The 26,345-nt window shown below is 18.1% G+C and overlaps 9 protein-coding genes across 9 annotated transcripts; 3 read left to right on the forward strand and 6 right to left on the reverse strand.

Moving 5' to 3' along the window:
* Positions 1-426: 426 nt before the first annotated feature.
* On the forward strand, positions 427-3,484 carry PADL01_0311900 (ubiquitin-protein ligase, putative; the record flags this gene model as incomplete). The annotated part of the gene is made up of 4 exons (XM_028684103.1): positions 427-1,986; positions 2,358-2,733; positions 2,826-3,162; positions 3,310-3,484. The coding sequence occupies 4 exons, from the start codon at positions 427-429 to the stop codon at positions 3,482-3,484; spliced, it is 2,448 nt and encodes an 815-aa protein (XP_028536534.1).
* Positions 3,485-3,854: 370 nt separating this feature from the next.
* Positions 3,855-4,556, reverse strand: PADL01_0312000 (conserved Plasmodium protein, unknown function; the record flags this gene model as incomplete). Its single annotated transcript, XM_028684115.1, has 1 exon — positions 3,855-4,556. One exon carries the CDS (start codon positions 4,554-4,556, stop codon positions 3,855-3,857), a length of 702 nt encoding a protein of 233 aa, XP_028536535.1.
* A 203-nt stretch (positions 4,557-4,759) lies between these two features.
* Positions 4,760-5,823, reverse strand: PADL01_0312100 (apicoplast conserved ycf19 protein precursor, unknown function; the record flags this gene model as incomplete). The annotated part of the gene is made up of 5 exons (XM_028684126.1): positions 4,760-4,849; positions 4,990-5,110; positions 5,237-5,290; positions 5,432-5,502; positions 5,596-5,823. 5 exons carry the CDS (start codon positions 5,821-5,823, stop codon positions 4,760-4,762), a joined length of 564 nt encoding a protein of 187 aa, XP_028536536.1.
* Positions 5,824-6,285: 462 nt separating this feature from the next.
* Positions 6,286-8,339, reverse strand: PADL01_0312200 (conserved Plasmodium protein, unknown function; the record flags this gene model as incomplete). Its single annotated transcript, XM_028684137.1, is given in 2 exon segments — positions 6,286-7,428; positions 7,446-8,339. 2 exon segments carry the CDS (start codon positions 8,337-8,339, stop codon positions 6,286-6,288), a joined length of 2,037 nt encoding a protein of 678 aa, XP_028536537.1.
* A 525-nt stretch (positions 8,340-8,864) lies between these two features.
* PADL01_0312300 (GTP-binding protein EngA, putative) lies at positions 8,865-11,528 on the forward strand (the record flags this gene model as incomplete). The annotated part of the gene is made up of 1 exon (XM_028684148.1): positions 8,865-11,528. One exon carries the CDS (start codon positions 8,865-8,867, stop codon positions 11,526-11,528), a length of 2,664 nt encoding a protein of 887 aa, XP_028536538.1.
* Positions 11,529-12,197: 669 nt separating this feature from the next.
* PADL01_0312400 (conserved Plasmodium protein, unknown function) lies at positions 12,198-14,707 on the reverse strand (the record flags this gene model as incomplete). Its single annotated transcript, XM_028684159.1, has 6 exons — positions 12,198-12,898; positions 12,982-13,441; positions 13,670-13,779; positions 13,870-13,933; positions 14,032-14,233; positions 14,514-14,707. 6 exons carry the CDS (start codon positions 14,705-14,707, stop codon positions 12,198-12,200), a joined length of 1,731 nt encoding a protein of 576 aa, XP_028536539.1.
* Positions 14,708-15,048: 341 nt separating this feature from the next.
* Positions 15,049-18,638, reverse strand: PADL01_0312500 (conserved Plasmodium protein, unknown function; the record flags this gene model as incomplete). Its single annotated transcript, XM_028684170.1, has 17 exons — positions 15,049-15,092; positions 15,211-15,245; positions 15,419-15,474; positions 15,620-15,719; positions 15,811-15,970; positions 16,111-16,152; positions 16,300-16,414; positions 16,517-16,556; positions 16,675-16,756; positions 16,886-17,123; positions 17,301-17,368; positions 17,462-17,545; positions 17,651-17,716; positions 17,845-17,967; positions 18,112-18,172; positions 18,280-18,341; positions 18,455-18,638. 17 exons carry the CDS (start codon positions 18,636-18,638, stop codon positions 15,049-15,051), a joined length of 1,560 nt encoding a protein of 519 aa, XP_028536540.1.
* A 627-nt stretch (positions 18,639-19,265) lies between these two features.
* Positions 19,266-22,170, forward strand: PADL01_0312600 (conserved Plasmodium protein, unknown function; the record flags this gene model as incomplete). Its single annotated transcript, XM_028684181.1, has 7 exons — positions 19,266-19,541; positions 19,742-19,939; positions 20,073-20,177; positions 20,332-20,407; positions 20,646-21,854; positions 21,958-22,011; positions 22,112-22,170. The coding sequence occupies 7 exons, from the start codon at positions 19,266-19,268 to the stop codon at positions 22,168-22,170; spliced, it is 1,977 nt and encodes a 658-aa protein (XP_028536541.1).
* A 110-nt stretch (positions 22,171-22,280) lies between these two features.
* Positions 22,281-25,073, reverse strand: PADL01_0312700 (conserved Plasmodium protein, unknown function; the record flags this gene model as incomplete). The annotated part of the gene is made up of 1 exon (XM_028684192.1): positions 22,281-25,073. The coding sequence occupies one exon, from the start codon at positions 25,071-25,073 to the stop codon at positions 22,281-22,283; it is 2,793 nt and encodes a 930-aa protein (XP_028536542.1).
* Between the last annotated feature and the right edge of the window lie 1,272 nt (positions 25,074-26,345).

Below are 26,345 nucleotides of genomic sequence, written 5' to 3' on the forward strand. Positions count from 1 at the left end.
AAAATAGTAATTCAAATTCATATATATATTTTATATATATTATAATATTTATAAAATATGAACAATGTGCAGAATTGTATAAATAAATATATTTATATATTATAAAAGCACTTACATAAAATATGTTGCTCTAAAATATATATATATAATATATATATGCTTCTCTTTTTTTTTTTTTTTTTTTTTTTTTTTTCTTTTTCATCTTCCTATGACGATATTTTAAATATCTTATAAATTTTTATGAATAAGAAGAGAAATTCAATTTATAAGATATAAATAAATGAATATATAAATATAAAAATATATATATATATATATATGTTTTTTTTTTTTTTTTTTTTTTTTTTTTTTTTTTTTTTTTTTAAATCCTTTTAATATGTTTTGAATACCCATTTTTCTGTGTACTATTATATAAGATTTAAAATTATGAAAAATTTTATGTGGCATATTGTTATAATTGCTTTTATTGTTATAAATAAGAAAATAAAATGTTACAATATAATCTTGAATAATACAAAGTTTCTGACAAGCCAAACTAAAGAAATAGATGATGAACAGATTCTTTCAAATGTAGAAAGATTGGAACAAGATGAAAAAAAAAACAAAAAATATAAACAGGGAGAAAGAATTAAAGAAGAAAATACGAATCCATTAGAACTAGTTAAGAATTTTTTTTTTAAAAATACAATTGAAGAAAAAAATAAGTTATATTTAAAAGATGCTATAAGTGATAATAATTTAGATAGTTTTACATACCTTCATAATAAAAATGGAGACGATTCATTAAATGATCATATAAATGATCATAAGTATTATAATAATAGAAAACAAAACGATAATGATAATAATAATAATAAAAGAGATTATAATGATAATAATAAAAGAGATTATAATAATAATAATAATAGAGATTATAATGATAATAATAAAAGAGATTATAATGATAATAATAATAGAGATTATAATAAACATTACACAAATTATGATAACAATGAATATAATAATGAGGAGAATTATAATGATTATAATAATGAAGAAAATTATAATGATTATAACAATGAAGAATATTATAATAATAATATAGAAACTCAAAATGAAAAACAATATGAGAATAAAAAAGAAGTAGATAGAAAGAAAATGTTCAAACTTGCCATCGAATTAAAAAATGGCTCAAAAAAAAAAAAAAAAAATATTAATAAATGTATAGAAATTTTTCAAAATTTAATAACTGACAAGAATGATAAAATAACACGTTCTTCTTGTTATGAATTAGGAAAAATATATTTTTTTGGATATAAAAATTATTTCTTTTCATATAAAAGAAATATAAACTTAAGTTTGTATTATCTAGAAAAAGCTGCTATGATGAAAAATCCAGCAGCTTTACACTTTTTAAGTTTTATTTATTTTTTTGATTTTCATAAAATAGAACAAAATAATAAAAGTAACCAAAAAAAAAATATTCAAAATGTGCATAATTTACAAGAAAATGAAAATTTTATTAAAAAATCCATCGAATATGAAATGATCGCAGCCTCCCTCAATTACATCCCTTCCATTTTAACACTCGCATATAAATTCTTATATGGTATTAATATGAAACAAAATTGCTACAAATCTAAGAAATTATATAAAACGGTTGCTGAAAATGTTATGAACTCGGATTATATTAATATCCCACTTTCAGAACTAGATTTATTAAACGGAGAAAATTTAAATATACATAATGAAATTAATAACATGAAAAATAATGAAGAAGAAATTCTTGAATTCTTAAATGAACAAATTAAAGGAGGTGATGTAATGGCTATGTATGACCTTGGAAAAAAATATAAAGAAGAAAAAAACTTTAAACAAGCTTTCAAATATATTAATGAAGCTTCGAAAAAAAATAATCTACTAGCCCTAAAAGAATTGGGAATTATTTATTTGTATGGCTATGGAGTTCAGAAGGACATAAACAAAAGTATAGAAAACTTTTCAAAGGTAAACACAAAAAAATTAAATAAAATAAAAAATTAAATGAAATGAAATAAAAAGGAATATAGAGAAATATAAAGAAATATAAATAAAATGGCTTAAAATGTGTATATGCTTGTTGGGATGTTTTTATGTATCCAATATTTTTTTTATTTTTTTACTAACCACTTATAATTTTTGCACCATTCATAAATTTGCATTCTTCGTTCATAATTTTTTCATGTATCGTTCATAATTTTTTTTATGCACTGTTCATAATTTTTTCATGCACTGTTCATAAATTGCATTCCTTGTTCATAATTTTTTCATATATCGTTCATATTTTATTTTTTTATTTTATTTTTTTATTTTATTTTTTATGTTTGCATTTTATATAGGCTGCGGAAGCTGGTGATGTCGAATCCAAATGCTATTTAGGGTACATTTATTATTTCATCGATGGGTATAAAGATTTAGAGTTGTCATTAAAATATTTGATTGAAGCAGCTAGCCACGATTATGGAGAAGCTTTTTTTTTCTTGGCAGAAATTATTTTGGATATATCGATGAGAAAGCAATACATATCTGATTATGTGTATGAAGTGGTATTTAAATTATATGAGCATTCCGCTGATTTGGGTTATGTTCAGGCATATTTCAGAGAAGCTCAATTGTATGAAATTGGGAAGGGTGTTAAGCAGTCATGTTTGAATGCAACATTGTCTTATAAATTTATAGCTGAAAGTACTTTATGGATAAATAACATAAGACAAGGTTATTTTAAAATGAGCAAAAATATAAATATAGATATATATATATATATATGTATATATTTTTTATTTTATTTTTTTTTTTTTCCCCTTTAGGCATGGATTATTATCTTGATAAGGATTATTTGAAAGCGTTTTATACATATGCATTGGCATCATATGAGGGATATGAAATTGCTCAGAATAATTTAATATATATTTACAGGACAAACAAATTGAATAACATTATAAATCCAAGGAAAATTATGTTGGTATTAAATTTGTTATATAAGCAAGGAAATTATAAGGCTTTATATGAAATGGGAGAAATATATAAAGAACAAAATAAAGAGGAATTATCTGTATCATATTATAAGTTAGGTTTAAAAAAAGGTGATTTGAGAAACTTATTACCCTTATCAATGTATTATGAAAAGCATAAGGACCATGATAGGTAATCTTATCAAATTTGTTATATATATATGTTATATGTATATATATTTATTTATTTATATTTATTTATTTGTATGCGTTTTAGCATAATGTTATGTTGTCATATTATATATATAATATAATGTTTTATTTTTATTTTTATTTTTAGGGCCTTGAAATATATCAACTACTTCATAAAACAAAGAAATAGAGAGAAAGAAATTAGCAACACAAAACTGGAGAAAATAAAAAATGTTCTTGATAGCACGTTGTTATATTTTCGTAAATATAAATTATTTTTTAAAAACTTGTATAATTTTAAACAAAAAAATAAAGTGCAATGAATGCAATAAAAATTAAAAATATTAAGTAAATATAAATAAATAAATATATATATATATATATATATATATAACTCATATTTGTGATACAACAGTTATGTTTACTCGAATCACCTTTATTTATTTTTCTGTTTATATTATATATATGTATGTATTTTTTTTTTTTTTTATTTTTTTTTCATTTTTTAAAAATAATATTCCATTTGAATAAGAACATATATTAATTTATTTATTAATTCATTTTTAAATTAAAAAATATTTTATACATAAATAATATATTGTTATAAAAAAAAAAAAAAAGAAAAGGCAAACTAAGAAACAAAATATGATATGATAAGAGAAAATAAGAGAAGAATGTTATTCGTATATTATGTCAATCTATTTCTGTTTGATTATAATTTTCCTTTGATGTTTCCATTTCACATGGAGCATACACATAACTATGATCTGTATAATTAACATTATTATGATTCATATGTACAATATCTTTAATTATTTTATTTTCTTCTATATTAGATACATTATTGTTGGTTTGATTATTTATTGTTTTTTGTTCTTCCTCATTTGAAATATTTTTTATATTTTTTGAAATGTTTAAAATATCTTTATATGGAAATTTGATAAGAGAATAAAAATTAGACATTTTTTTTTTATCATAATAATTATATGGAAATTGTGGATATTCATAATAAAATAAATTTGGATATTCATCATAATGTAGAGCATCTTTTTTTTTTTTCAATTCTTCAATATTATTAGAAGAATTAATATTTATATTTTCATCTTTTGATATATGAATTTTATTTACTAGCCATTCACAATCTATATCATTTTTTAAAATATCTTGAACTTTTTTATTATGTAATACTTCTTGTGGTATGTATGTAATATTTGTATTATAATTTTCTTGAATTAAAAACTTTGCCCATTCATATAAAATACATTTCATGTTCTCTTTCTTTAATATTCTTATTTCTTCATTTTTAAATACTTGAAACCTTTTCAACAACAAGTCTTGTAACTCCAAATACTTTAAATTGGCTAGCATCAAAAAATGAGCCTTCGACCGAAACATTATGAAATATATATATATATATATAAAAGAATAAGGAAAAAAAAAAAAAAAAAAAAAAAAATTTCAAAATGTGAAAAATTTGAAAGGTATCAAATTATATGTGACAAAAAAAAGGTACACATAAATGTAATGTTTGATATCTCTTTTATTATATATATATATATATATATATATACATATATATAATATGTCATATAACTTTATTAGGTTGATAAATAATTTTCTATCATTTCTAAGAACAGCCATGAGAATATTCCACTCAGATCGATCCCAAAAACATTCGGGATAATTTTCTATACAAAAAAAAAAAAAAAAAATATATATTCTCATATATATAATAGACATGTTAATATATATATGTGCATGTGTTATTTGGAGGGGTCTCCCTTTATTTTTATTATGTAAATATTTTCATTTTCATTTTCATAGTTACATGGAAAAATTGTACATAATTATTTGTAAAGGTGAATATAAAAACAAAGGGATTTAAATGAGGGTTAATCTGAGGCAGCCATTCCAACAAGCATCTTATATATATTATAAATTTGTATATCCTCAAAAAATAAAAAAATATAAATATATATATATGTGAAGAAAATATATGCTTAGTCAATACATCAATTTTATCACATTTACATTTCTTTTTTTTTTTTTTTTTTTATATAAATATTTTATGTTACCTTACAAAATGTAATGATGCCAATTTTATACTTGCCTTATTTGATAAGAAGAAACTGAAAAAATAAAATCACACAAAATATATATATATATATATATATATATATATATATATATATATGTATATATATATATGTATATATTATATATATGTATATATTTATATATATACAAATAATTCTTTTTTTATTTTATACTTTATTATGGGGGATACATACGATGAAGCAACCAAATTTAATTTGAAGGCGCTCTTATTTGTTAGTACACCCTATAATAATAAAAAATAAATAAATATATATATATATATATGTGTATATGTTTATATTCGTTGTGATATTCTATTAATCCTTTTTTTACACACCCTTATATCCTCTTTTAAAAAAATATTTCTCTGAATATTCTTCTGAATAGCCTTATTATTAATTATACTACTATTCCTTTTATTTAATATTAATATCTTTTTTTTACTCTTCTGAGAGGAAATTATAAATGCCTTTAACTTGGATATATCAGTACGTTTACTTTCTATATTGTTTTTTTGATTTATTAATAAAAACAATAAAAAAAATGAGAAAAGAAGAAAAGGCATTTTTTTTTTCTTTTTTCTTTGTACGAGATTATAACAAAAAAAAAAAAAAAAAAAAATACAAATATAATTATATCACGAAAACATATTGAAAAATGATAAAAGTTATAAGAGAAAAATATTATATTTCAAAAAAATAATAAAATATAATATGCTTTTTGTTATATATTTAAAAAAAAAAAAAAAAAAAAAAAAAAATTTTATTTTTAAAAAGGAAAGAATCGGTTTCTTTTCAACGTTATGATTATATATTATATGACTAGAGAATTACCAAAAAAAAAAAAAAAATAAAATAATACACAAAAAAAAAAAAAAAAAAAATATATAAATAAATAAATATATATATATATATTTTATGTTGAACTTTAAAATTTCTTTTTTTTTAAAGAAAAAGAACTTTTATTTTAATAATTTTTATTTTTATAATATTTATTTTTATAATTTTTATTTTTAATACACTTTTTTTTAAACTTCCGACAAATAATTGATAAAATGGAAGAATCGTCCTGCTCTTATTAAGGACAAATTATAAAGATTCATATGTACATCACTTAACATAATAACACTTATATTATATGTTGTTTTTTTCTTTTTTAATTCAATACATTTTTCTTTATATATTTGTTGTAAATTCTTAAAATTATAAGTTATTACACCATTTGATATTTTGTTTGTTTTTTTTTTTTGTTTTATCGTATTTGTGTCAAGAGAACTTTTTTCAAACAAATCAGAACTGCTATAATGATCAGATTGAAAAGACATATTCGATATATCCTTTTTATTTTGTTCATGGTTATATTTAATTTTTTTATTTTCATTTATATTAGTTTTTATTTTTTTGTTGTTCTTATTTTCTTTCTTTATAGTATCTATACTATCTAAGCATAATAATAATGTCGTTAATACACGACTATGATTATTATTATGATGATTAGGATATGAAGAAGGAGATATATATATATTATTTGATTCGTTCTCATGATTTAATATATTATTATATTCTTTGTCAATATAATTATGTTTATTATTATAATCATTGTCATTTATGAATTGTTTCTCAACATTTTTTGCTAAAATATCTATTCCATCTATAATTAAGAATACATGTTTGTAAATATTTTTTTTTAAAATATATTTACATTTATTAAAAACTTTTAAAATATTCCGTTCAGTGTCATTAAGATATATGCCAAATAATGTATTTAAATTTACTATATGTGTATAGAAATGTTTATATTTGCTTTTTAAGAAATGAAAAAAATGAAGCTTATTCATTTCTTCACAGTTATATATAAATATTCGTGTATATGTTTCTATATTATATATTTGTAAATACAATTCATTTTCTTCATGTAATAAATTTAATATAGATGATATATTTTTATAAAATGTTATATTCTTTCTATTCAGTTTATCATTTGAAATGGAAATCATTTCATTTTTATTTTGTAAATATAACGTCTTGTCTTCTTTATTATATACATTAATATGTTTATAATCACTTCCTTTTTTTTCATCACTATCATATGTTTTATTTTTTTTCTGCTCTTTATAATTAACATGAAAAGTTTTTTCTTCTCTTGACACTTCATTCAAATCTTTATCATTTTGTTCTACTATGTAAAAAATAGTATCTGTTGGATTTTTTTTTTTTTTTTTTTTTTTTTTTTTTTTATAATATTGTATATATATAATTTATATTCCTTATTCAATATATCAGGACATATAATGTAACATAAAAATTTTCCATGGTTCAAGTTTGTTAATTTATTTTTTAAAAGTTCTTTAGAGAATTGGAAATTCCATATAAGATTACTTATATTGATAGTTTTTATTTTTAATAGTTTAAACTTTTCTTTTATAAAATTTATATTTATAAAATAGTCCAAATTATTCTTGTACTTTTTTTTTTTTACTTCTTCATGATAATGTTTATATAAAGAATAAACAAATGAATATTTAATTTTTTTTTTTTTCTCACTAATATTTTGTTGGTTATTTTTATATTTTTCATACATTTCATTTGCTACATATTTATAATATATTTTTTGTTCTTTTGTTTGACAATTAAGATGATTCATATATATATTAGGATTCCTTACAATCAGAGCATAAATATAATTATTATTTTTATTAACTATGGTTAAATAGTTATTATTACTTTCTTTCCTTATAACTAAAAAATTATTTCCAAAAATATTTTCATTTTCTTTTTTCTTGTCTCTGCATGTTGTTAATAAATTATCTAAGATTAATTCTTTTCCAACTGAACTCAATAAAAATATAAAACGTTTCTTCTCATGAATACAAATATTTTCTTTCATAAATATTTTTTCATTCTTATGATAATCAATTGACAAGGTCCCATTTTTCTCATGACACTCCCATTTTTTATAATATATAATATTATTATCCTTCAGGTTATTAATATTTGCATTTACTAATTCATCTGGGAATTTTAATTCTTCAATATCTTTTTGAAATATATCGTAAAAGTTCTTCAACTGCTCATAGGTCATGTTTTATTTTAGAAGCAAAATATAATAAATCATAATGAGCAAAAAAAAAAATAAATAAATATATACATATATATATAATACCCGGTTTGTAATAAAAATTATATATTTTTTTATTTATTACATTTTAAAAATATCTTCAACAATAAATATATAATATATATAATATATTATATATATATATATATAATATTGTTTATATTTATGTTGCCCTCTATCTCTAGCTACATTCTATTTTTTTAGTATTAAAACGAATATCTACAATTTTGACAATATATATATTATATATATGTATATTTATATTTATTTATTTTTATTTTTTTTTTTTTTTTTTTTTCCAGCTAAAATGAATATAGCCATAAATTAAAAAAAAAAAAAAAAAAAAATATTTTTTTCCTGACTTGTTCATAAAAAAAAAAAATACATACATATATACATATTTATATATACATATTTATATATACATATTTATATATACATATTTATATATACATATTACTTATATATCTGCTTCAATATAGTTGTAGTATGAAAAATGTTTTAAAAAAAAAGTTCGTAAGAAACTTTTGCTACAAAATATGTATCGCAGGTGCCTGTAATAGTGGTAAATCTTCACTGAATAATGATATATTAGATAGATTAAATGTTAGTCATAAAAAATCAGTTATAAGTAATGTGGAAAATTATTGTATAAAAAATAATGAGAATGTTTTTAAACTTCATAAAAAGAAATGCTCTCTAACAGATACAATAGGATTAAATGAACGAATGTTAAATAAATTAGAAAAATGGAAATTAGAAGGTTATAATATGGATATGGAAACTAATAATATTTTAAAAAATTATTATAATTTAATTATGGATAGTAATTTAATATTTATATGTATAAAACATTCAGAAATAAGACAAAGTGATATTCTCTCATATAATATTATAAAAGATATGTATAAAAATATGGACAATATATATACTATAGTTTATAATAATATAAAAGATATAACAAATACACAACATAATGATATAATACAATCTTATAATTTTCTTCATATATATGAATATTTTACTAATATTATTTTATATCCATATGACAAAAATGAAGATCTAACAAATGTTATTAAAGAAAAAATTATAAAGTTTTATGAAAGACAAAATGTAAAAACAAGTCAACAAAATTGTGACACTTTGAAAAATCATGGTGAATTCAAAAAAAATCATATCAATCAATATAATGATAATACATTAAACAATTGTCATATAAATGAGAACAATTTGAATAATGTTAATAAAGAGGAACGTAAAAAACAAAATGGAAAGAAAGTTGTAGAGGAAATTGTAGAGGAAGAACTCATTTTTAATAATAATCAAATGGATGATATAATTGATGAGAGTGTAAGAATTTTTCATCCCTCCATAAGTTTGGAAACAAAAAATTATTTTTACAAATTTGTAAATTTGAAAAAAAAAGATAAATCTAATATGAAATTATTTAACGATTATTTTAGTGAACAAATATTGAATAGGACTCCTTTGAAAATTGGTCAGGTAGAATTTAATGAAAAAAAAAATAAAATATTAAAAAAAATAAATAATAATATAAATAATAATAATAATAATAATAATAATAATAATATTGGTGATAAATATCAACATAATAATTTAATTACAATGAACAATGTAAACAATACAGATGAAAAACAAACAAAATATAGAACAAAAGAATATTCGATCAACACAAATGTAAATCATATTAATACAAATCCTTCTATTGATAATATGTTTTATCAATATAATGATAATTATTATGAAGATATAAAAAAAGAACAAGATTCCTTTGAAGAGACATATAGAAATGAAGATAAAAATAATTGTGATCATACAAATAAATTTAGAGAATATTTTTTTAACAAAATACAAAATAATTATAATTTTGAAGAGAAAAAAAAAAAAGATATACAAGCATTAAAAAATAAAAGAATTAGAATACTGAAAAATATTCTCAATAAAAAAGAAGATGTTAATCCATATGATTTGATAAATATCAATGAAAAGAAGTATGATAAGGATATTCAAGAAAATCATACAAATGTGCCTTTGTTTTATGGTGCAACAAGTGATATTATAAATGAAGAAGACAAACATGCAAACATAATGAATAACAAACATGTAAACGATAAATATGTAGATGATGCGGAGCATAATAATATTGATGAGAAGATCCATAGTGATGTGAATAATAAAATGGAGTGCAGTGTTGTTGTTAATAATTTTATTAATGATGATAAGGAGAATATGAATATAAATGGACATAAAAATAAAATAATGATGAATGATGAAAATATATGTAATAAAGATATAAAGGTATGTGTGTTAGGAGAAAAAAATTGTGGTAAAACAAGCTTAATTGAAAGTATTTTAAAAAATAATATAATTAATGAGAATGATATATATGAATTATTTGGAACAAGAAAATATATAAATAATGATATGAGTTTTTATTATAAGAATAAGAAAATAGAAATATTAGATACTTGTAGTTTAAATAAACAACATAAATTTAGAAATGAAGATCAATTTTTTGATGAAAATCATAGAGTATATACTAATATAAGAAAAAGTGATATATGTATATATATTAAAGAAATTAAAAATAATAATATAAATTTAAATAAATTTGATAAAAAAATGATTTTCTATTTATTAAAAGAAAAGAAAAATATTATTTTTATTGTAAATAAAATAGATTTAATTCTAACAAACTTTGAAAAAAAAAGAAATGAATTTTTACAAACATTTTCAAACCTATTTAATGATATACCTATCATATTCCTTAATACAAAAAATAATATACATATTAATACATTATTAAATAAAATTATTCATATTCATAAAATGAATAATATTATTATATCTACATCTCTTTTAAATATTTTCCTTATGCAATTCTTAAAATTATTTCCAATTCCATGGTTAAAAAAAAAAAAATGTCATTTTAAATATATAAAACAAATAAGCACTAGTCCAATCACATTTCTTATATTTACAAACTTATATAGAAAAATACCCAACAATTATCTTACTTTTTTCAAAAAAAAACTTAAACACGAATTTGACTTACGATATATAAATATTCAGTTTGTTTTTAAAACTACATGTGATAATAAAGAGAAGGTCAAGGGCCCTCGAATTAAATGATAATAATCAAAAATAAAGGAATAAATAAATAAATATATACATGTATGTGTATATATATATATGAAAATATTTACACAAATGAGGAGGAGAAAAATATCTAATAATTATCAAACATACATACATAATATATATATTATTATGTGTATGCTTTTTTTTTTTATTTATTTATTAATATAATAGGGAAAAAAATCATATAAAGTGAATCAGGAAAAAATATCAATTTTTTTTTTTTTTTTTTTTTTTTTTTTTTTTTTTTTTTTTTTTGGGGGGGGGGGATACACTTTTAAAAAATATGATACTTTCCAACATTTTTAAGATATATACAAATATTTATAATTAATATAGCATATATTATAATATATATGTATATATAAAATTAATATTATTTTTTTTGTAAATACAAAATTATTATGTTATTTTTTAATTATGAAAAAATTCAAGAAAAAGACATGTTAACCATATCTTTACAATTTTTTTGTTCACATAAATATGTACATATATATATATATATATATATATATATATATATATATATATATATATGTATATTTATTTATTTATATGTTTTTTTTTTTTTTTTTAATTGTTGTTATAAATCAAACTGGAAAATAGGTTCCTTATCCTTTGAACCATTTTTATCCATAGGGTGTATTATTTATTATTTATTTTTTAGACATCTTTTAAATTATTTTCTTCATTATTTTGTAAGGTTTCATCATTTTGTTTTTGCATTGTATCTTTTTTATCTTCCTCTTGACTTTCCATTTTTTTGGAAAGACCAAGTTTCTCTTCATCATAATTAGTTTGATGTATATCCAAATGAGAATGTATTTCTTCTTTGTTTTTTTCTTCTTTATTTTCTTCTTCTTTATATTCTTTTTCTTTGTTTTCTTCTTCTTTATATTCTTTTTCTTTATATTCTTCTTCTTTATATTCTTCTTCTTTATTTTCTTCTTCTTTATCTTCTTCTTCTTTATTTTCTTCTTCTTTATTTTCTTCTTCTTTATCTTCTTCTTCTTTATTTTCTTCTTCTTTATCCTCTTCTTCTTTACTTTCTTCTTTATTTTCTTCTTCTTTATTTTCTTCTTCTTTATCTTCTTCTTCTTTATTTTCTTCTTCTTTATCTTCTCCATCAGCTTCTTTTTTTTCCTTTTCCAGGTTGTCTATTTGTTCTTCATGTTTTTGTGCCACATCCTCTATTTTATTTTCATTTATTTCTTTTATTTCATTTATTTCTTTTAATTTATCCTCTCCATTTTCTCTATTTTCTTGTACATGTTTTATTATTTGTATATCTTCATTTATTTGTTTATCTTGCATTGTTGCCCTGTCTGTTACATCAGCATTTGTATTGCTGTTGAGGTTATTTTCTAAAAAATAAAAAAAAAAAAAAACATATATATATATATATATATATAATATATATATATATTTTTTTGTCCTTTGTGATTACCTTTTTGAGTCTTTGTTACGAAGGAAGAAATGTTTTTATTCGACTTGATAAAATTTTTATTTTTTTTTAATTTTTCTTTAATTTTTTGAAAAATTAAAAGAGCTTGTGCTTCATTAATTTTTGACTTATATAAGATTTCATTTTTCATCAATAAAAAAGAATTTTTTCTTTTTTTAAAATTCAATAGATCATTAGATTGTTTTGCGTCTGAACTATTCATTTTATCTATATCATTTAAAAAATTGTTATCTTCTAAATCCTCATTAAAATATTTTTTAATATAAAAATCACAAGTCTTTTCTATATTTTCCATCATAACTCTATCTTTTATTCTCAATGGTTTTTCATTTTCTGTTGTTTTTGTTTCTTTTTTGTTTAATCGTACTTTTTTATTTTTATCTACATTTTCGTCTTCTATCAGTGTAATGCTTTTAGCTATTTCATCGTATGAGTGTAATTGCTGAACGTTTCAAAAAAAAAAGAAAAAGGAAAAGAGGGAAATATAAATAATATAAATGAATATAAATATAAATAAATATATACATATATATATATATATGTGTGTGTGCTCCTATTACATTGAGGAGATCATTTAAATATGTTCCTACAATGGTTTTACATATGACTATAATACGACACATAATCTTTTAATCATATAATTATATTTTTATATTTTTTATATTTTTACACTTAATAACTCGTTATGTTTTTCCTTATTATAAAAAAACTTTTTTATTCTTTTGTTTTTCAAATTCAATGCGAGAATACTTAAATTGGATTCGTCATCAACTTTTAGCTCTTAAAAAAAAAAAAAAAAAATATATATATGAATATATATATATATATATATATTAATATATTTATATGAATATTTTTATTTTATTTTACCTGTATAAAACTTGTAACTCTTTTTGCTATCGTCGACATAACCCTTGTAGACGATTTTTTTCATCTGAAGAGTTAACATATAAATAAATATGCATACATACATATATACATATATATATATATAATAATATGTACTTCCCAATTTTATATTTCTATACTTACATTTTTTATAGATATATGATCATTCAATGTTACATTGGAATGATTTGTTTTTGTCTTTTCTTTTTTTAGTTTGGCTTTTTTTATATTTTCAGCAAGAAAGTTTTTTTTATTTGTATTAACTTTTTGTGATCCTGTTTGTTTATTTTGTTCGATGTTTTTTTTTTCCCTCTTATTAATTCCTTCCAATTTTTTTTTAAGAATACTAAAAAGTTAAAATATAAAAATAAAATAAATAAATAAATAAATAAATAAATAAATAAGATAAATACAGGAATATAATTGTATATATATTAACATAAATATGGATATAAGTATATGTATTTATATATATAACACATTATTAATAAATCAATATATTTATGTGTGTCCCTCTATAAACATCTTGTCATTCAATATATACATATAAAATATATATATATATATATATATATATATATATATATATATAACATTTGTTCATTTAAAATTATGTCTACATTTACTTATTATTTCTTTCTATTTCTTCATTTCTTAATTTCTCTAAGTATAGTTTTTTTTTGTTATTTATATTTATTTTATTTCTTTCAAACTTTATAGTGGGCTTTACATTCTTTAATTTATTCTCCTCAATTTTTCTACAATATTCCTTCACCCTATCCTCAACTATTTTGTTACTTATGATATTTAAATTTTTCATATTTTTTTTAAATAAAGTTAAAGAAAAAAATTAAAAATTAAAAAATAAAAAAATTAAAAAAATAAAAAAATAAAAAAATAAAAAAATTGGAAACATAAAAAGTTATCATCCACACGTTATATATATATATATATACACACATGAATGAATATATAAATAAATAAAATATATTATATATATATATATATTATATCTTGAAAAGAGATAAAATAATTGTAAGATGGAAAAAATATAGTTACTGTAAAAAATTTAAATGTCTAATATTATATATATATATATATTTTTATATTTATATATTTATATTCATTTGTGAATTAAGAGTGACTTTTTCTTATGAAACATCAAAATATTAAATCGTCTGCACTTCTTATATTAATTTCAAGACCTAAAAGAAAAAAAAATTAATAAAAATAAATAAACCATTTAACACTACAAAAAAATATATACACATATTATATTTATTAATGTCCAAAATATTTATTTTATTTTCCTTTTTGTTATACCTTTTAAAAAATCAAATCTATCCCTATAATTATTCCTATATATAAATATATATATATATATAAAAAAAAAAAAAAAGACAAAAAAATTAAAGTGCGCTAATAAGGATATCTACATGTATATATATTTACTTATGTATGTACTTATATATATATATATATAAATACATATATGTTTATTTATTTGTTCAAATTTTGTTTTATTATTTACCAAAATATTTTTTCGTGAGCTTGAGCTTGAACAATTAAATATCCTAAATAAAGACCCTTCAAACAAATAAAACAAAATAAATATAACTCAAGGGTATATACATATATATGTATATATGTGATAAATAAAAAATATATATTTTATTGTATATATATATATATATATATATATATATTATATGTGTGTATATTAATTTCATACTTGTATTTCTTCGGGTTTGCAAAAGTCCATAGGAAAAACATCAAACTGTATTTTATCATATGGCGATATAACTATGGGATGGCCCCTTGTATGAATAAACCTAAAACCACAACACACAAAAAAATAAATAAACATATAAAATATATATATATATATATATATATATATTTATATTTATTTATATTTATTACCATGCTATTCCTAAATATAACTTTCTCCATGTAAAATTAATATATTTATTTTCAAATTCTGGAGTTTTGAAATCAAACATTAAATAGTCTAAAATATTTCTTCTTATAAAATGAAACTTTGCATCGATATCTCCCATTCTAATTTGATTAATGTAAGAACCTTTAAAAGAAAACATATACATATATATATATATATATATATATATATATATATATATAACATTTTTGTCTTTTTATATATTCCATTTGAAGTTATCTTTTTTTTTTTTTTTTTTTTTTTTTTGTTCTTATTTCTCCTACCTAATGGCATGTCATGCCATTCAACTGGCCATAAATCGTCATCTAAAAATAAAATAAATATATAAATATTTTATACATATATTTATATGTTCCAAGAATAAAATTAAAAAAATCATTACATAAAAGAAAAGAAAAACTTATTACATTATGAATTCACTTTCTACATTGTTAATAATTTTTTTTACATACTTGGAATAACAAAATTTGAATTTATAGAATTGAAGTCTATAAGATCTAATTTCTCATTTTCTTCATCTTCTTTGAACCTTTCGTATTTTTCTTTATTCATATCAATATATAAATCCTAAGAGGCAGAAAAAAAAAGAAATATAAATTAGCCTCAACATTAATATGCACATATATATATATATATATATATATATATTTTTTCTTTTTATTGTTATACATTGAAAAATACAAGGGCTTCTATAAAATCAGAAAAAGACCTGAACAAGAATAAAAAAAACAGCCAAAAATATTAAAAAAAAAAAAAAAAAACAGCCAAAATTATTTAAAAAAAAAAAAAAAAAAACTAGCCAAAAATTCATCACATTTTTTACAAACCATTTATCAAAATCATAAGAATGTGCCCCTTCAATTTCCTTTCGAGTATATAAAAAAAATTTCTTTTCTTTCTTGCTTTCTTCTAGAATGTTAAAAAAAAAAAAAAAGGAAAAGAAATAATCATATAAATAAATACATAGATTAAAAAAAATAATAAATAAATAATTAATTAAATGTAAAATATATAATTTTTTTAATAATACAAACATACCATCTCCAAAGGATGGTGTTCCTTTAACATACAAATCATAATTTTGATTGCTTTTTTTATATTTCATACAAAAATTAAAGTAATCGTTTAATTCATCGTCCTTAACATTATTGTATATATTGTCGTAGTAGTAATTATATTGAAAATTAAAATTATTATCTTTTTTGAGATCATACAAAATATATTTGAGAATGCCTTTTTTTCGAACACTTCTGTTTGAATGTTTAGGTAAGGAACTCTATCGAGAGAAAAAATAAAAAATAATAAATTAATAATACTCAAATGGTTATACATATATAAATAAATATATATATATATATATATATATATATATATATATATATATATAATCATTATTGTTATATAATTCGTTGTGTACATATAAATTCTTTAATTTTTTTTTTTTTTGTAGTACCTGTTCATTTATTTGAGGTACAAATTTATATAGGGCCAAAAAATCCTTTACATTTTCCGTTTTTTTATCTAACAAAAATATGATATATATATTTTTTATATTTATATGTTCTTATAGTGTTTATGCTTTTTCATAAATAAAATGACTATTATGTAAATTACCTTTTGATTTTTTAATATATGGAGAGAACAATTCTTTGCGCACTTCTTGTCTTTCGTCAATATCATAATTCATATTTTCTTCAGCTATACAAGGATAATAAAATAACATGCATTACATATATATATATATACATATATTTCTATTTATTTATATGTGTGATATATTATTATTTTTTTGGTCCCCCTTACTTGATAATTTAGACATGGATGTTATTTCAACATCTTCCATTTCATAATTTTGTATCTCATCTTCATCTATAAAAAATAAGTAAATTTTATTATAATCAATATAGAATTGTTACAGTTGTTTTATATATTTATATATAATATACATGTTTATATATTTATATTTATTTATTTGTTGTCATTATTTTATGTATTACTAAATATGGTTTCTACAGGGAATTCCATTTTTTTTAAAATAAAATAAATGTACTTTTTTTTTTTGTCACTCTTTTCATTTTTAATATCTTGTAATTTTTTCCACAGTTTAAAATTCTTTAAATCTAAAATAAAGGATATACAAAGGAAAAAAAAAAAAAAAAAAAAAAAGAGAGATCCGATTTGTATATATTATATAAAAATATTTTTTTTTTTTTTTTTTTTTTTTCATTGAATTATAAAAGGTATATAATAACAAATTTTTTTACTTTCATTGTCTTCAACATTAAGAATGTAATTCTTTGGAATGTTTAAATTATTGTGTAATTTCTATAACAAGGTAAATATGTATAATATGTATAATATATATATAAATATATGTATATATATATATATATATATATATATATATATTTATTTATTTATTTATTACATACTTTATATTCTAATAGAGCTAACACAACTGTGTTTATATTTGAGATATCCTTTTGTGTAACAACTACAAAAAAATAAAATAAATTAATAATATACATAACATTAAAAAGTATTTACATATGTATATATTTATTAATTCTTTATATATTTTTTTATGTGTCTCCTTATATGTATTACCTTCTTCGTATTTAATTTTTTCTCTTGCTTTATATAGTCTGCGAGTTCTATTTGTTATGAATCTAAAACATTTATCATTGTTTATGATAAAAGAAAGAACATAAGGATCTTTTTTTACACATGATATAAAATACTTGTTCAAAAAAATATATAACAAAAAAATGGTCCCGATTGTATTTATCATTCTCTCATTAGAAAAATGAAATTTCTAAACATCCAAAAAAAAATATATATATTTATATATTTACACTGAGAGAAGAATACATGGTTATATCTTTTGGGGGACTAAAAAAATTTCACATAAAAAAATACGAAAAAAAAAAAAAAAAAAATATACATATATATATGTATATATGTATATATTTATTTATTTATTATGATTTTTCCTTATAAGCCTATTCATAAAAACATTCTATGCTTTATTAATAGGAACGTATATTTAAAAAAAAAAATATATATGATCAATATAAAATATTTGTATACATTATTTATATATTCATAGAAAGGAATTTAAATTCAAAAATTAAAATATGAAAGTGAAAATGTTTAACCATTAAAAAAAAAAAAAAAAAAAAAAAAAAAAAAAAAAAAAAGATCCGATTTGTATATATTTTATAAAAATATTTTTTTTTTTTTTTTTTTCTACTTCTATTTGTAGTTTATTACTTTAATATTAAATCGGGTTTTTTGTTTTTGTTTTTATTTTATTTTTATTTTATTTTTATTTTATTTTATTTTTATTTTATTTTTATTTTTTTATTTTATTTTAGATATTTAAGGGTAATATGGAAATTAATAAAGTGTGTTTAAGATGTATTTAAAACATGTTTATATTTGTATTTCATCATGTTTCATTTTATTTGATATATGTTTTTCATTGCATCCTTTAAAGATGAAATACAAGAATGATATGAACCATATGAAAGGTGTTACATTTTTTTTGAGTCCTCAAGTATATAGGAAAAATATTAAAAGATCCAGAATAAAAAATGTTTCTTTAAAAAAAAAAAAAAAGCCTCTCTTTCTTTTTGAGAATTTAAAGAAGGGCTTTTCTTTCTTAGGATTGTGGAGAAACAAATATGATCAAGTAAAATAAATAATAATAAATAATAATAAAATAAATGATGTGTTTATATATATATATAAAATAATGTTATATATAAAACATATATATATTAAAATGTATGACCAATTTTATATGCTTATTATTATATTTCTTCTCCATTTGGTTCTTCCTATTTTATTTTTATATTTTTCTTTTTTTTTTTTTTTTTTTGTCTTTTATAGAAATATATTGATGATGTTACATCGAACATAAATAATTTAATAAGAATTAAGCAAGTTACTCAGAAAAAAAAAAGCAATGAATTAACAATAGAGAATATAAAACAAATTTTATTACGTTGTGTCTTTTCAAAAATAGATTTTAAAATTATAAACAGTTTATCTTATATTATTAAACATTTTCAAATGAGCAACACGACGGTAAGAGGGACTTTCCTTGGTCTATACATTTTTATTATATAATCAAAAAATTAAATTAAATGAAATAAAATAAAACTATATACAATAATATATGTATATATATATATATATATTTATTTATTTATTTATATAGGTGCACTCTATATTAAACCAGATAAGTGAGAAAGTGAAAGAAAAGAAAGATGCAGAAAATTATTTGGCGTTACATTTATTTCTTTTGAAGGACGAAAATATAACGGTAAGATTTTTAAAAATGTGGACACATGAATGAATAAATAAATAAATAAAAATATATATGAGGAAAAGTAGTACACATGGGGATTCAAACGAAAGAAACATAAACATATATATATATATATATATATATTTATATTTATTATTTTTTCTTTTAGCTGTTTTCTATGATGCATATTATGGATTTCTTTAAGAGCAAGCAAAAAGTTGTAGAATGCATAAGAGATATCAAGAGTAAGAAAAAAAAAAAAAAAAAAAAAAAAAAAAAAAAAAAAAAAAAAAACCAACACACACACATATATATATATATGAGTATTTTTTTATTTTTATAATTTTCTAGGGAATATTTATGAAGAATGTGTTGGAGATTTGATAAGAAAAAAAATCGAAAGATACAATTTATATTGTGAAAAGAAGAAGATAAAATTTAATATGAAAGATGCAATAAAAAAAATGGAACTTAATATTAAAGATGATGACTTGTATTTCCATTATGATTATAATGAATTATTAAGATGTTTTACTATGAGGTTAAATATGGAAAGAAATAATAATAAAAATAAAATAAGAAGTAATTATGATAATATAAATATTGATAAAGATATGGAGATGAATAATAATATAGATGGAAATATAAATAATATATCCTTAGATGAAAAAATTAAAGAACAATTTGAAGATCCAGACGATGAAAATTTAAAAGAATTAAAAGTTACATATGAAGAATTTCAACTATTTAATGATAATATAATAAAATATATTGAAGAAGATCAACACTTATATAATATTAATAGTAATAATAATAATAATATTAATAGAATAAAGAATAAGAATAAAAGAAAAGAAAATAATAATAATGGTTATAGTGGTTATAGTGGTGATAGTGATAATAGTGATGATAGTGATGATAGTGATTATTATGATGATTATGATTATGAAAAAGAAGAAGATCTAGTTATTCAAAAAAATATAGATGATTATATTTATAAAAATACAACAGGAATGAATAAAAGCCTTGAAGAATTTAAAAATCAGTTTATTGAACAAGCTGATATAGAATTTAAAAATTTTCTAAGTAATGTTAATCTAGATCAACATGGAAATGTGAAAAGGAATGATGGAAATACAAAAAATTTAGATCATATAAAAAATATAGATCACATAAAAAATTCAGATCATATAAAAAATATAGATCACATAAAAAATTCAGATCACATAAAAAATTCAGATCACATAAAAAATAGGAATACTATAAATAAAGATCATGATACAGATTTAATACTACAACACCAAAAGGAAGATAATATTTTAAAAAAAGATATTGAAAATAATATGACAACTGATATAAATGATAATGAAATAAATATGATCCAATTAAAAAAGTTAAATAGAAGTGATGAAGATATTAATTTAACAAGTGATTTAATATATGAAAGAATAAGAACCAAACTTTTATGGTATATACAAAAAATTGAATATCTTAAATTTAAATATCAGTATGATATTATCAATGAGCAATTTCCAATTATTAAAAATGAAAAAACTGTATTAGATCTTTTAAATTATGGATATAAAATAGTTATGGCACCAGATGTAGATAATTCTTTATTTGAAAAAACAAAAATGGATGCATTGCCTAATGATAAGGACAAAAATAATCAAATGGAAAACCAAAAGAACAGTAAAAATATAAAAATAAATATATATATATATTTATATATATATATATATATATATATATATATATATGTATATTTTTTTTTTTTTTTTTTTTTTTTTTTTAGAGAAATATTTTTACTTCAAGTGCAAAGATTGTGATTATCACTTATTCAACACAAGTAATAATATAATAACATATATTTTTATTTTCAATTAATATTTTTATTTTTCAAACTGTCTTTTAATTTTTTTTTTTTATATATATATATATATATATAGGTGATAAAGAAGATTCAGAAAATATAAGCATATGTCCACAATGCAAAACAAAAGTTTGAGGGGTTATTATAAATATGGAGCACACAAAAAAATACATGCATACATACATACATACATATATATATATATATATATATATATATTTATTTATTTATTTATTTATTTATTATCACGCTTGTATATCCATCACTGCCATAATATTATTATATAAGTTATAATAATAAGTAGGGATTCCAGAATATGTAAGTGTTTTAAAAAATAAAAAGGATGTATACATGTTATGGTGATAAAACAAAATAAAAAGTAAATATGATAAAGAAAAAAAAAAATAAGAAAAATTAAAAGAATTGACTATATTATCATAATTATATGCAGAAGGAGTAATAAAAAAAAAAAAAAAAACTTTTTTTTTTCTTTTTTTTTCAGAATAAACAATATAACGTAATTCATAAAATAAATAATTTAAAAAAGGGGTTTGAATAAAATTATATTTTTTATATATATAACAGAATATATCACAACAATTTTGAATACGTTGTGTATATAAAAATAATAAAAGATTTATATCATTTTTTATGGTATAAAAAAAAATATGTGAGAAATTTTTTATATTGTCATAAGATTTATTATATTCATTTAAATCATTACATATATTATTATTTAAACATATTAGATATTTTTTTATTTTATTTTTGTAGTATATATTTTCTTTTTCATTTAAATAATTATATTGATATAATAATATTTTATTATAAGTTTTAAATATTTTGTATACACATTTTTTGTGGTCCATTTTTTGTATGTATGAAAATATATTATTTATATTATTAATCATAAAGTAATATAAATCATTAAATTTTAAAATATCTATATCTTTATCTTTACAATATTTCAAATGAATATTAATTTTATGTATATTTTTTTGGTGTATTAAATGATAATAATTATTTATAAGAAATTGATCAAAGTTATATATATAATAATTTATTGCTCTTTTTATTTTATATAATTTTATATCTATATGTTCATTCATTTTTATAACATATTTTAAAAATAGTTTTCTAAGATTACAATACATATAATATAATTTTAGCTCATAATTATATTCGTATATATCTTTTATATATAAATAAGACATGAAAGATTTTAAAAAGTTATTTTTTTTGATATCATCATTTACAATATTATTATTTTCTATAAAACAAGTATCTTTATTGATTATTATATTTTTTAAATACAAAATAAAAGAAGATATTTTTTTTTTAATGTAACATATATTTATTATATTATCTTCATTTTTATGTTTTTCTTTTTTCCCTTTTAAGTAATCAGAAATGTTAGTAGTATATATCTTAGAAGGATCATCAATTTTTTTTTTTTCTCTTTCTTCATATTTATTAAATCGTTTTAAAAAATTTGTTCTTAAGTTATTCATACAGTCAGCTGAATTCAAATATATTATTTTATTTTCTTTATCAAATTGCATTTTTTTTTCTAATAAATGGATATTTTTTTTAATACTAATTAATTTTAAAGAACATTCAAATAGTAAGCGCATATATATCATGACATATAACTCGTTTAAAATCTGTATGTCATCTAATTTATAACCTTTTAAAAAATATATCTTTTTTAATATATCTTTTTTATTATTATTATTATTATTATTATTGTTGTTGTCATTTTTGTTTGTATTCTTAAATGAGTAACCATTTATATGATCATATAAATAATTATCTGACATATGAGTGTTTATATTATTATGTGTATTTTGGTTTGAATAATTATTATAGAACTCCTGGTTTTCTTTTTTTTGATTCTTATCAATTTTATCATGTACTAGATGATATATATGTTTTTCTTTTTTTTTAAAAAAGAAAAATGAATATAAAAATTTAAAGAATGATATATTAGTATTATTTTGTTCATTCATTTTTTTTTTTATGTGTTCTATGTGATTGTAGTTTAAAAAAATATCTTCTATATTATAAAAGCATATATATTTTAAAATATTTATCATATAAAAATTTATATATATATTAGTGTTTGTGTTTAAACAAATACGAGATATATTATCATATGCTTGATTGAGAAGATAAATCATATTCAAAGTAATATGTTGATAATTTCTGTTGTTTTTATAACAAGTATATTTTTCTGAATAAAAATTATGTATATTATATTTATTAAAAATATTTATATTTTTTGTTTCCATATTATTATATAGAGAATGAGAAGATATAACTGTATTATTATGATTATAATTATAATTATAATGCATATTTACATTTAATTGGTTATTATTATTATTATTATGTATATTATTATGTATATTATTATGTATATTATTTTTATTGTCTGTATTATATTTTGATAGTTCATACTTGTGTTCATTATTTATTTGTTTAAAATATGTTAATTTTTGTTTATTTATAAAATTATTATAAATATCTGTTTCTTCATTTGTATCATATAAAGAAGGATATAAATTAACACAATATTCTGAAATATTTTTTAATATATATAAACTTAAATGTGGTGATAATATTCCATACTTTAAACTATATTCTAAGACAATTTCATATATATATAATTTATTAAATAAATTTTGTTCATCAGATATAAAATTATATTTTATTTGTTCTCTTCTTTTTTTTCTTATCATATCAGTTATATAATAATATTCTTCTTTATCTTTTCTTCTTTTTCTACACTTAAAATATAACCATCGTAATATTTTATTCTTATATATATAACTATCATAAATATTAAGAAATAATAAAGGTATATAAGAACATTTATTATGAATTCTTATCTTTTTAATCTTCTCTATATCATTATTATTTATTAAAGTCTCATAATTATTTACATCCTCTTTATATCCTTTTAAGAAATAACCAAAAAGACTCGACACGCTCACAAAAACGTAAAATACCTTCTTATTTGTTTTTAATCTTACCATCCTTTTATTATTTACAAAAATATATATATATATATATATATATTTATTTATTTGTGTGCTCTTATATCATATTATCTTTTTTTTTTTTTTTTTTTTTTTTTTTTTTTCCCTTATTTCATTGTATTACACAAGATCAAATTAAATAATATATATATTTATATAGAAGAATGTGAGAAAGAAAAAAAAAAAAAAAAAAGAAATTCAAATAATATCATCTTAATATAGAAATAAATAATAATAAGCACAACATTGCTTTCATATGTGTAAGAATTTTTTTTTTTTTAAAACATATGCACACATAGACCATACTTTATCCTCATTAATATCAACAAATATATATAAATATATATATATATATATATATATATATATATATATATATATATATTTATATATAAGTATATTTAAATAGAAAGAACAATGTTTTCATGTCCGAAATATTTCTACATATATATGTTCGATGAAATATTTAATAAAAAAAGATTTAAGAAATTGTATTTAATCCTTTGATATATTATAATATAATATTTACGATTTGTTTTATTTTATTTTATATTATTTTTGTATATGGACAGGAATTATATCAAATAGGAAGAATAATAAAAAAAAAAAAAAAATAAAAAAAAAAAGAACAATATATCCATTTTAAAAATATACATACATATATATATATATATATACATATATTTATATTTAAGGAATAAAAAAATGAGAAGGTATTGTAACCATATAAATAAAATATGTAAATTTAAATATTTCTTTTATATATATATATATATATATGTATGTATGTTTTTATTTAAAACCTGTTCCCAAGATGAAAAATAAATAAATATATATATATATATATATATTATATATATATGAAAAGTCATTCAACTAATATTTTTATATCTCACTTTTTTAAAATATATATAATATATATACATTACTTTTTAGTTATTTTTATGAATTTGAGTTTTTTATAATATTTAATATATGAACATAAAAATATGTTATCATATTTTTATGTACTTTTTTTATTTTTTATTTCCACAAAGGTTTATATAATACATATATCAAATCTGAGATAAAAAAAAAAAAATAAAAAAAAAAATAAAAATAAAAAAAATAAAATAAAAATGAAGAATTATTAGGATAATAAATTATTACATGATCGTAAAATTGCCTATAATTTTTTTTTTTTTTTTTTCTTTTTTTTTGTATTAAATATATTAAGGAAAGAAAAAAAAAAAAACCTTTCATTTTTGCTTTAACTGTGTTATTAAAGAA

Source organism: Plasmodium sp. gorilla clade G2, assembly GCF_900097015.1.
Source record: "Plasmodium sp. gorilla clade G2 genome assembly, chromosome: 3".
NCBI lineage: Eukaryota > Apicomplexa > Aconoidasida > Haemosporida > Plasmodiidae > Plasmodium > Plasmodium adleri (nom. inval.).